Source organism: Anopheles cruzii, chromosome 3, assembly GCF_943734635.1.
Source record: "Anopheles cruzii chromosome 3, idAnoCruzAS_RS32_06, whole genome shotgun sequence".
Taxonomy (NCBI): domain Eukaryota; kingdom Metazoa; phylum Arthropoda; class Insecta; order Diptera; family Culicidae; genus Anopheles; species Anopheles cruzii.
Window position 1 is genome coordinate 85,464,512 of NC_069145.1, and position 12,876 is coordinate 85,477,387.

General features: G+C 48.2%; 1 protein-coding gene across 1 annotated transcript in view; it reads left to right on the forward strand.

The window, feature by feature from the left end:
* The first annotated feature begins 4,190 nt into the window (after positions 1 to 4,190).
* LOC128271193 (potassium voltage-gated channel protein Shaw-like) overlaps positions 4,191 to 12,876 on the forward strand; it is a 34,612-nt gene continuing 25,926 nt past the window's right edge. The window contains exon 1 of the mRNA XM_053008636.1: positions 4,191 to 4,196. Within this exon, the coding sequence (XP_052864596.1) occupies positions 4,191 to 4,196 (6 nt within the window). The remainder of the gene's footprint in view (positions 4,197 to 12,876) is intronic.

Genomic DNA, 12,876 nt, shown 5'->3' on the forward strand with positions numbered 1-12,876 from the left:
GTGGTTTATTAACGCACATGCCCCCACAGAGGAAAAAGATGATAACACTAAAGAGGAATTCTACTCCCTGTTAACCAACGCATACGACTCACTACCCGTAGGGGATGTCAAGATCATGATGGGAGATTTTAATGCTAAGGTGGGCAGAGAACTATTACATAGAGAAATAACAGGGGGACACAGCCTGCACGAAAACTCAAATGACAATGGACTACGTTTGATAGACTTAGCAGCCAGTAGAAACATGATCATCAAATCTACTCAATTCCCCAGAAAAGATATACACAAGCAAACATGGGCGTCACCAGACGGAAGAACATTTAACCAGATCGATCATATAATAGTAGACAAGAGAATATCCAACAACATACTGAGCGTGAAAAGCAGCAGAGGGGCCATTATCTCAGATCATTACTTGGTGAGATCACAGTTTCGTTGCCAAATAGCACGAAACTATTATAATCCAAAAATAACCGGAGAGAGACCTAAGATGTACGACATCGAGAAACTAAAAATAAGAGAAATGTCAGATAGATATAGAAGTTTAGTGAACCAAGCACTAAGTAAAAACCACGACCATCTCTCAGTGGAAGAAATGTGGGCACACATCAAATCCTCAGTCGTCGAAGCGGCAAAGGGCTCTATTGGTTTTAAGCACAAATCAAAAAACAAAGACTGGTTCGATCAGGAGTGCAAAAAAGCAGTTGACAAGAAAACAGCTGCATATACAAACTACCTGCAGATACCAACCAGAGCCAAGAAAGAAGCATATGACAATTTACGAAGAACGGCTGACAGACTGTGTAGGAGAAAGAAAAGACTCCTGGCCGACAGACAAATAGAAACAATGAATACCGACTTCCAAAACAACAACGCAAGACGAGCTTATAAGACCGTGAACATGTATAAGAAGGGTTTCACACCTCGTACAACACTGTGTAAGGACGCAGATGGAAATATCATAGGAGACATGGCCAACATAAAAGAAAGATGGGTTGATTATTTCGCAAAACTACTAAACCCCAACTACAACACCGACATAAACCATCGGGAAACGACCATAAACAGGGACGAAAACTACGAAACCCCAACGGAAATAGAGGTAGGAACGGCCATAGCCCAACTTAAAAATAATAAAGCCGCTGGTATGGATGATATATCTGGGGATCTACTCAAACACGGCGGTAACAATCTAGCCATCACGATGCACAAATTAATACTGGAAATATGGGCCACAGAGTGCATACCCGAGGAATGGCGAAGAAGTATTATAGTACCAATATACAAGAAAGGAGACCGCCTAGACTGCACCAACTACAGAGGGATAGCACTATTATGTGCGGCATACAAGGTGTGGGCCAAAGTGCTGGAGAACCGACTACGACCAATAGCGGAGACCATTATAGGAGAGTACCAAGGTGGCTTCAGACCGGGAAGATCAACAGCTGATCAAATATTCTGTGTAAAAAACATTCTCCAGAAATGCTGGGAATTCAACGTCGACGTCCATCAAATTTTCGTTGACTTCAAACAAGCCTACGACAGTATAGATAGAAACAGCCTATATACGGCTCTAGTAGAGTTTGGTATTCCCAACAAACTAATCAGAATGATTCAGCTATGTCTGCGCGATACCTCGGCATGTATTCGAATAAACGGAGAACTATCTGCGAGCTTTCCGACAGATAGCGGTCTAAAACAGGGAGACGGGCTGTCTCCTATATTGTTCAACCTTGCCCTGGAACGAGTGATCCGCATGATTCCAGTGGACACAAAGGGGACACTCTGCACTAAACTGACACAGATAGTTGCATATGCGGACGACATTAATATCATGTCTCGATCGCAACTGTTGGCCACAGAGACCTTTCAGCAACTGGACAGAGCTGCAGAACAGGCAGGTCTCAAGATAAACAAGGATAAAACAAAGGTCATGACACAGTCCCGCAGGCAGCGCTCCCAAAGACAAAGACAAAACAACAACACAGCTGCCGATCACAACCTCGAGAATGTCGAAAATTTCGTGTACCTTGGGACCAACCTAGCAGATGATGGTAGTGAGGAGGGAGAGATAAGCCGGAGGATACAAACAGCCAACCGGACATATTTCTCAATATTACCCATACTAAAGTCAAAGATAGTACACAGACAGGGCAAACTAAGGCTGTACAAAACAATAATCCGCCCTGTCCTGTGCTATGGCTCAGAGAATTGGGTCCTAACCCAGTCCCAAGAAAACAAAATTAATGCCTTTGAGAGAAAGATCCTCAGAAGGATACTAGGCCCAGTGAAGGATGGAGAGCACTGGAGGATCAGGCATAATAGTGAAATCTATGCAGTGTTCGATGACCCAGAGGTCTCCACCATGATAAAGAAACAAAAATTGCAATGGGCGGGCCACATTATACGGATGAACGAAACAAGGATACCAAAGAAAACGCTATTGGGAACGGTACACGGCAGGAGACCAGTCGGTAGGCCAAGAGCCCGATGGGAGGACAGCGTCCGTAAGGCCAGCGAGGACCTGCTCGGTGTAGCAGACTGGAGAGGCAGGGCAGCAGACCGAGACAGCTGGAGGGTTTCGATACAAGCGGCCATAGCCCGAATCGGGCGTTCGCGCCACCAATAGATAGATAGATAGAACGCTGTATTGCAATACCGTGCTTCCGTGCTACATACATGCTTCCCAACAATCCGCAATATAACCATCCTACCAGCTTGATAACACATTTCCATGGTGCAACGGCGTCACTAACTGTGAAGTGTGTGTCCGAAAGAAAAACAACGGCGAAACAAAAGATCTCCTCGACCCTAATGGGCACAAATATTTTACAACCCTCCCGAATCTTTCGCCCCGAGCGACTTCTGAGCTGTCAGCTATCTAGGGAAGGATATTCATTATTTTCCAAGGTTACACCGTTGTGAATATAATTACTTTCCCTGCACAAGAGCCCTGCACCAGCGGAAGTGGCTAAAACGGAACGGAAAAGTAACAAACATCGCCCACCAAAATATTCGGCGCAACAGCTCGGCTTGAAAAGCTCCTCCAACTTGGCATGCTCATCAACGGGCGCACCCTTCGGTGTGGTGAACTTCCGGTCCAATGATCATTAAAATGGTTCCAGCCTTGGGTGTAAGGATACCGATGGTCGCAGGGTTTCTCCACAGCTACAATGCTGCGCAACTTGTTGGCGAACCAATTGCGCATCCATTTCACACTCTTTTGAAGGATCCGCTTGTACAGCGCAACAACAACCGGTTGCATTTTAATGACGATTTTCTAATTAGGCCATCACGCTGGAGTTTTTTTCCCATTCCTTACCGAACCATACAACGGCAGGAAGGCTCATCAGCTCGGTGTACGGGGGTTTTTAGCCACCGTACTGCCTGTTGCTCAGAGAGCTACGGCCGCGTGGTGATCGTTTAAAATGCAGAATTATTCGTTACTCAAATATAACTGCCGAATGGTACATTAATTCAAACACGATACTTTTTCCCGCCAGCTCAGCAAAAAAGCAGTATAAAAAGCAGTACACTCTGCTCATATAAACTTTACCGATTATTTGCTGGGTCATCATGGGAGGGCTTTTTGTCATTCGGTCCTGTACCGTCGCGTATAGCCGGAAAAACTTTTGACAATAATTTTTATTCCAGCACAATTGTTTTTGTTTATTCCCCGTCGAATTTATTCCATTTTTTGTGCTGCAAAAGTTTTCCCCTGCAATTAGTGCGCTGCAAAGCGAATACATTTAGGTACAATGTCCACCATCTATCTATGGCATGCTGTCGAGCATAATCTGTCCAGCTAGGGTGCGCTCCGAAGTAGCTGGTATCGGAGAATGTATACGATGAAACTTTTTCAAAGTGATGTACGATACAACTGAGCTCAAGATAAGACTGAAGAGCCATTTTGAATTCCAGCATCGTCGGGAATTCGGTACAGGAGCATAGATTTCGCTTTAAAAAAAATAAAAATCAGATATGGGCAAAGTATATGGTCACCAGAACGCGTAGAAATGCTATCTGATCTGGACATGGTGTGTCAATAAATAGTCCTGCCAAACAGGCGTTAAACTGTGCTTCTCCTATTGAGATCAACCAACAATAGAACTTCGCAGATATTGACCGACAGTACCCGTGAAGGCAAAATGCGGTTAAACGAACGAAACATCAGAGATACACAAAAAGAAATGTCAGTAAGTATGTCTTCTACGATTGTTCAGCATTTCATAACAGCGCCTTTAATGAAAGAGCTTCTGGAAACATACTTTACTGTAAAAGGTGTTTAAGTGGTGTAATTCTGAAAACAATGTCTCTATAAGAATCGCAATGTAAAAGATGCACGACTTCCGTTTTAGTTGCTAAAGCCTTACCTTTTACTAGAACATTTTTTTTTAAATCTCTAGCTGACTGCTAAATGAAAATTTCTTTTCCGAAATCTTTCCAATTGTCAGTATTTATTTTAAATATATATTGTTTGACACTTGTTTTCTAATGATTTGAATGACAATTCGTAATCTGTTTTGTTCTGTCACTGAATGAATTTTTCGTATACCGATTTTCACGCTCTCTCGACCCTTCAACGAAGAAAAATAAAATCATTCCTTCAGTTCAGTTGCTGTTCAAACGGCTGGTTCAAACACACCAAACGATAAAAACGATAAGTTGCCTACACTCATACGCTCACCGTTCGTCGACCAACGAACCTTGCGTTTAATGCCAGAAAAAGAGCAGCGGAAATCGTTGGCCGATGTTTTCTCGGCAATTTGACAGCTTTTATTGCCTTCAGCGACACACGGTCCCACCGTGAATGGAGACGCCTGGTCCGTCTCGCTGAAGCAAATATGCTCTCTTGCGTGCCTCATGCTGTCAGACGATGTTGGCGCAATAATTTCACCGACAACCAGCAGTCAACAGTTTGCCACCGGTCTCACTCGTTGGCATGTGCTCAGCTCTATGTTGCCTCTCGCTCGGACAAGCTAGTGGTATAACCTAAGCACTATTTTAGCTCTCTCTCTCTCTCGGGCACACCGGACCGCCACTAAATGCTGTCAGTTGCCGACTGTCAGACGAACGTTCGCGTGTTGTTTACCTTTCAACATCGGCTTACGAGCGCACGAGAGAGCTGCTTCTCGGGTTTCCACGTAACGGTTAGAGTGACTAGAGGCGCCAACGTGGTCTGGACTGTCTCGCTCTGTCACCGTTCCATCAACGGGTCCGGCATGTCGCGACCACGTTTCCAATGGCCGGCTTGGGATTCGAATGCGGAAAGTGTAAAGTTTCCCGTCAGTCGGTGCCAAATCGTGACCGCGTCCGCACAGCATCTCGAGGGCCACAGTTCGACAAAGTGAGTCATTCAGTTACTGGAACAGCTGCAATTTAAATTTAATTGGTTTAATGAAATTAGTGCATAATTTTGGGTTGGTAAAAACCCACAATCCATCAATGTTTTCGTTCCGTTGAACGGCTGCGCAGCTAAAAACACAGCTTAAGACACGAGATAAAAGATCTTCAGCAACCGCCAACACCGCAAACCATCATCATTTGCTCGTGTCGGCAGCTCATGTGATTAAGTGAACGGTTAATCCGGGGTAAATTGCCCATTACAACGGCCTCCGCACCGGGCCGCGTGTGCTGCCGGCAGGCGCGGCAGATGTGTTAATTGAATCCAGCAACGTTAAGAGTGAAACTAATTTTTCCTGTTTTCGCACCGCAACCGCACAGCAATCAGGTGTCCGGGCCGGTGTCGGGTTCTCCCCAAACACTTTCTGCCCAATTTAAAATGAAAACAGGAGTATAATTAAAGCAATGTGAGCGAGCACCGTGTACGTGCCATGTAATAAAGGAACCAACATGCCAACAATGTAGGGACGCTAGGTTAATTAAATTATTCCGTAAGATCCCTCCGCACATCAAAGGTGGGCTGTATTTAATTAATCGAGCTTCGTTAACGAAGGCCCAATTTGATGCGTTATTTTTTATCCTCCTCTTTTGCGGGTTTTCTCCATTGACCGATCAGCAATTAGTGTCCGGGGCTATCGAGGATTAAGGAGCGAGAAAATATTTACATTTAAGCAACAAAAAACTGATTCGCCGATCGACATTACCAAAGTTGGTTGAAACAGTGTGTGCAATGTTTCGCTTAAGAAATTATAATGTATGCAGGTTTCTCAAGTAATATCAAGTTCAAGTTCATTTTCAAGTTCTTTGTGAAGTGCTGTACCAAAAGTGAATAACTGCTTTAATGTGAACAGTGCACAGAAAGTAACTGTGACAATAATCTAAAGTGCTCAACGCGATCCAAACCAATCTTTATCGAAAAAATGCGTTTAGCTATGAATAATCGAATGTCTAGTGGTCTAATGGGCTTCGATAGAAGGTAACTGGTATCTTTTGAGCAGATGAAACTCTCATGCAAACAGCGTAATCGTCTACAATGACAAAATAATTTAATTCTTCCATCAAATGTTTCAAAAGTTCTCTTAAATAATGTAAGGGTCCCAAACTGCTATTTCAGATCGACTACATCTCATTTCAATGGCTCCCGATTGGTTAACACAATTGTGCCAGTTCCATAGCAAACCTCATTGAATGGTTGGTGGAGACATCCGCAAGACATCGGCACTCTCGGTGTCAGTTGCGACCGTTAAAATGGAGTACAGCCGAGGGAATTTTCATTCCAATAACCGTGCATGAATCATTCAATTCTCATCATACAAGAGACCCCCCGGCGGAGTGATCAACTCCGTACTCGAACAAACCGGATTACAGTCAGATTGTTCCGTCGTCGTCAAAATTTAGAAAGCGGCACCACTTTTCGGGCCGTCTCATGGCGACCCTCGTACCCAACATACGTTCCAATCCGCTATGCAGCGAAACGAGCATTTGCAATTCAAATCTCATCTTCAACCAATGCCCGATCGTCGGCTGCCGAATCGGACTCAAGGCTTCAGCTTTGACACTGGCCACTGTGGCTGGTTTCGAACACACAGCTTTCTATCGAAATCACGCGGCGTTTGTTCGGAACCACATGAAAAAAATTGGAACCAAAGCCCAGCTGATCCGTCTCGTCCGAGATTGGCAAAACCGACGGTCTCTGGCGGCTTTTGGAGAAACCGGGCCAATGGAACTTTCTTTCAAACCACCGATTTCGAACATGCCATAATGGACCCCGTTAAGCAGCCAGATTGTGCTGGCCGCATGCCCTTCGTGCACTCGCCCTTTCGTCGGCTTTTCATTGACACTTTTCTCGTTAACTTCAAACACGTGCCATTATCGCGCCCGGAAAAAGCGCAGGGCAGACGTGCGGTGCAAGGACTGCAAGCAGACACCGCAACAAAAGTGAGGCCACAGTAAATGGCCGACCTTCGGGCCCTCCATAAACAACGAATGGCCCCCAGTTGGAGATCCATTCAAGGTCACCCCGACAATTTGCCTGCAAATCGCAATAATCCCTTCATCGACGTTGTTTGGCCCCCTTAAGGCGGTGTGGGCGCCTTGGGTGCGACAGACTCTCCGCACCCCGATCACCAGCCCCCGTGTGCCGTTTGGTGTTCATTTTTCACTTTTCACCAGCACCAACATCCACCATTTTCCCGCGCCAGTCGTGCGTAACGATGGTTTGTTTGTTTGGCCGCGTGCGCGTGTAGCTCTCACCTCTCACGGTGGATGGGTTTTTCTTTGCACCACGAGCTCTTCCCACCGCCAACAACGACGTCGACGGTGTTATCTTGCCGTCCCGGCCTAGGCCGGGAGGATATCCGCCGTCCACCGGTGTCCCCCGGTGTTTCACCCAGGCGACGACAGCACGCGCTTCGCGCCCTGTCGCGGCGGACAAATGGTGGCAAAGTTCGGATGGCATAAATACCGGCCCGTGCCGCGTAATGTAGGCACAGTGCGAAGCAAGCTTCCCGCTAAACAAAGTGTTCCTACGAGGCGACGCAAAGGGACTCCTGTTGCGCCGCGCAGCGGCAACGTCAGCGACAGTTCGGAGAATATCCATTCACCGAAGGATAAATTAAATAAACATAACTCTTTCCTGGTTCCGTTTCGGATTACTTTTCCGATTGCGTGCGAATTTTCCACAGAATCCCGCGTTCCGTTCCGCACCCAACGGCCCAACCTGTCGTCGAAATAGGCGAATTACGAAACATTCGTGCAACCAACACCTGGGGCTCGGTTTCGAGGAAACGGAAGCGTCCCCCGCCTTCCTTGGCCGCACGTGATGAGGCCGACTTTACGGTTGTGGCGCGGGCGCTTCATCGGAGAGAAGAATCCAATTTCACTGTAGTCGTCGGTGCCCATTATTTGTCATTATTTGTCACAGGCGGGAGGTTCCGGAGGAGTCACCGGGCCGCAGAAGCCATCTGCATTCCTGTAGCCCCGCAAACCCATTTCCAATTAATCTGAGGGGACCCGAGAAGAAAAACACAAGACCGAAAGCCATCCATCATAAAGCCCCCCGGGGCCGATAGGTTGTCTTTCAAGTGTTTCGGCAGTGCTTCGGTTGCGAAATTAAACCGGAAGTTGGAATGGAGTCGTTCCGAGAAAACGAACCTTGAACCTGCTGATTGAAATGGAACCATAAGTAAGAGCTTGGCCGAGCGTTTGAATTTAAATTTGATTCCGGTCCCCAAAAGGGGCACAGCCCGGTACCAGTAGCAGCATAACGGAGCAGCATAAATTGAACACTGTCACATCGACGAACCCGGTCGCTCTCTCTGGAAGACGGCCAAAGATGAACGACTTTTCGATTGCTCCAAAACCAGTGGCCCCTCCAGTGTGTCACCGGGCTGCCATTCAATCCGCAACCCTCAGCTGCTGCTGCTGGTCAGCTGCTGCTCGCTTGGTACCGTCTCGTTATTTGCATATAAATTCCCTCCAAAGTCCCCGATGGCTGGCCGACACCGAAGGAACTCCCGGTTCTAAGAATACCCAGAAAGGAGGTCGTTCGTCTAGCCGCTATGCAAAACTGCACCGACGGGCGAGAAAACCGCAAAACATGTACCGCCCGAGTACAAGACAGAGAACCCCGGCACAGAGCATGGGCCCCCGGGAGGGCAAAAAAAGGCCCACTCTAATCTTCCACTTTGAAAACGGGGCTTGCCGGAAAAATCCGGTGACACTGCAGAAATGTTTATTCATGTGACCTTTTTCCCAGCCACGCTCTCTCTCTGTCTCTCTGGGGGCTTTGGGGGGCTCGAAGTAAGATTATTTAGGATGCCGCGAATAATGCCGGCGCCGGCTACTTGGCCTTGGGAGCCAAAATGGAGCTTTTGATTTATTAGCTTGCCGGAGCCGCGAAACCCCGGCAACCCGGTCTAATTGCTCGCTCGGATTTGTTATTTTCAAAGTTCTGTGACGGGTGAAAATAGGCTGCTAACGGGCCCGGGCCAGGCAGGCCAGGCGAACCGAGGTGTAACTAAGTTTCCGGGCGCCCAAGTTCTACAATCGGCTTTTCTGCACCGAAGCACCGACCGATGTTTACGGGGTGCCCCAGGAAACGAAACACTACAAAAGCAGCCGGGGGTTGGAACTGAGGATTGACGTTCTCCCTGGAACTGTTGGGGAACCCATCAAAGGCAATAAATCTGCCCGGTCCGCCCCGGAGGTGCTTCGTTCACATTTAAAACCCGCGCGTAATTAGAATCTAAACATTTTCGCCCCTCAAGCAACCAACCAGCCACGAACCGAATCGTCCGCCTTTGATGGGATTGAAATCGGTTTGAGATGACCTTTGAGGTTCGCTTCCGGGTTCGATTTGCGGCACACTGGCGCCACACACGAGCACGTAATTAATGATGAAACATGCCGATTACGAGTCATGCAAATGTGTGTGCCCGGGCGGCGCATCCGGGCGAATGGACCCTCATCAAAATACACTTTGGTGTCGATAATTTAGATTCCACATTCCGCCATCGGTTGCGCCATCGGAAGCGCACAACATTATCTTTATGGTTCGGGCCATGCTCTTCGCGCCAAACTATCTCAAATTTTCAACAAACACCACACAGGTCTTCACAGGCCCGCGACTTCTGGGGTCGTCTTTCAGTGAAGATCGTTCCGTTGGGCGCGCGGGTGATCGTTAATTTTCATCACATTCTCCTGTCGCACACACACACACACACACGCAACGGTGTAAACAGTGGGAAGAAAAAATGCTACAACAATCGTATCGCACGGGCTATAAACAGAACGTCTCCGGTGGAATGCGCCACTTGGCGTGAGGTTTCACATTCTCCTGCGTTAAGTGAGAGCGACCTGCCAACGCCAAGATCTGAGGCCCTCGGACGCAGGCAAGCTCGGTGAGCGGGTATTTTTAAACCACCGCCGCCAATAATTCATCAACAAAATATTAACAACTTCCGCTGATGGGTTCCGCTCCACACGAGGCGGGTGCACGAGCGCGCTCCGGGGGAACTTATTTTTCAACTTTCGCCTAATGAAACACGCAACCCCGAGGCCGGAAACCCCGAGCGCTCCGGTGCCGTCGACCGGTGCCCCTTCCGGCGTTCAAGGCGTTTTTAATGAAAAGTAAATAAAAGTTTTTACTCCGCTTCACCGGAAACTTGAAAACTGTGGTGCCGTGCCAACGAGTACCTGGCGCAGGAGTACCGGAACGGTTGCATTACGTTGATGAAAATTGGGACGATCCATCCGGACGACATCGGGCAATCGGGCGGGCCGGGGCCGGGGTAATTGTCGGTATCATCCAGACGATTGCGCTATCGTTCGAATATCTATTTTTCCTGATTTTGTGTGTAAGTGTTTTTGCTGTCCCGTTCGGCGATGGGCACAACATTACTCCCAGATCGGGGGTCTCTAGCTCGATAATGTTGGTGCCAAGAAGGGGGTCGGCCAAGAACGTTGGGCGCACATATGCGTTCGATAAATCAAAGCTCACCTGCTCGCCTGTCTCTTGGCGGCCGTAGTAAAATATTAATACCGCCCTGGCACGACAACTGCCCGGGAGCCTCGAAGGGCGCTGAAAGGACATAATTTTGCAGCCATTATTTATCGATCATCGCGCAAGCCCTCCAGCTGCACACCATCGCTGCGTCTGGAGTGTGCAGCGCGCCGTGGCGCGGATAAATTTTCATTCCCCTCACGGCGCCACACTCCGTGGCGCCGGTGACCCCGTTCCGTGTAATCTTGCACCGCGTGGCAACCGCATTCCGCGTAGTGATGTTTTAATCTATATGCAAATTACAAACATCTTGTCGAATCTCCGCGGTGAGCCGCGGGATCCTATCAAGGATTCGGATTACTGCAGAGCACCCGACCAACCGACCCAACACTTTCCGGTTTCCCCACGTTACACGCACACATACACATCGGTCGCTGGCTGAAAATGGTAGCCCGGAAATGGCCAGAAAATGTCAACGCCGGATTTGGCACATTAATGAGCACAATGCGAAGGAAATGCGATGGTTCGCATCGCACGGAACGTTGACTCGGATGCAACCGGTTAGGACCGAGAATGGGTGTGTGTGTGTGTGATAGTGGCGCAGGATTACTGCAGGACGTGCGACGAATGAATCCACCACCCTGCATGGAACAATTTGGGAGTTCGTTTGCAGCACAAATTAAAACGGTGAATTGTGAATGGTGCATTTATGTTTTGTGTAAACAATACTCGGAAAAGGACATCAAACAATCAATCGGAATGTGGGATATTTGTTTAGGGGATTTCAAAGCACGCGACAAGTTGGGTGAATAATTCACCCTAATCTCTGTTTAGCTGAGAATGTATTTCCATTAAATTTAATTGCGCAAAAAACCGACACGACACGAAAGACAACCCGGTGCCGGTTAATTGAAAACACTTGTCGCGTGCAGAACCACACCGCGGCCAAGCGCGACCACGAACGCCACTAAATAATAATCACCGATTTGTGGCGTTAGTGCGGCTAAATTAATGCTTTTGTAGCTCCGAATCCGTGACAGTAATGCTCGATGGCCCGGCAGCGACCGGGACCGCAAAACAGGAGCTCCGTTTTCGCTTCGCTATCGCACTCGGAACCGGCCAGCTGGTGACGGAATGGGACAGCAAATGAAATTAAATTCTTTCGATTGAATTTTATTTAATTACCTACAAAATTGTCACCCGATCGCCGGTCATGGCGGTGCTCGCCCGAGGGCCATCATTAGCCGTCGTGGCCGCGTCGACAGCCGCACGCCCGCACGCCACGTGGAGGGTTGATTTTTCACGGACAAACAATTGGGTTGCCGAAAGCGCCAACCGAAAGCGATGTACGGTGTACGGTGGAACGACGAAACGAGCATCGTCCCGGAAACTACGGCAACCCCCGGACGGAAGCGAGCGCCGCCACTGCCGACAAAAGAATTAAAAACCAAACAAACAAATTGCCAGCGCGCGTCCGGATGTGTCACCAGCGCCGGGATGCGGGTTTGCGATGCGATGCGCGACCGTTTTTCGGGGAATGTGGCGTCAGACCGTTGCACCGCCCCAGCGCACACGAAACCGGAACACACACACGCCGAATGCACCAATTGTTTTGTGGTTCCTGTGAACTAATTTGCCCCTTTGTTTGCGGATCGCTGTCGGCCGCGGCTTCCGGTTTGTCAATTTCCCGCCGGCGACATAGTACCGCTGGGGGGTGGTCCAGCATTGTGTCGCTTGACCCGAACGAACAGAACCAATTTATGGGAAACAGAACAACTTTACTTGTTCCGAGCACGATGCCAATTATTGCGCATAATTCTCTGTAATTCATTATAGGAATATTTTTAAATACTTCGAAAAGACGTACCATCGTCGAAACGGTTGGCATGGCAACGCATTTGTACCATTAATTCGCCACGCGAAAAATGGTTCATCGAGTTGTAAATGCACCGATTGGGAAACCAACGGCG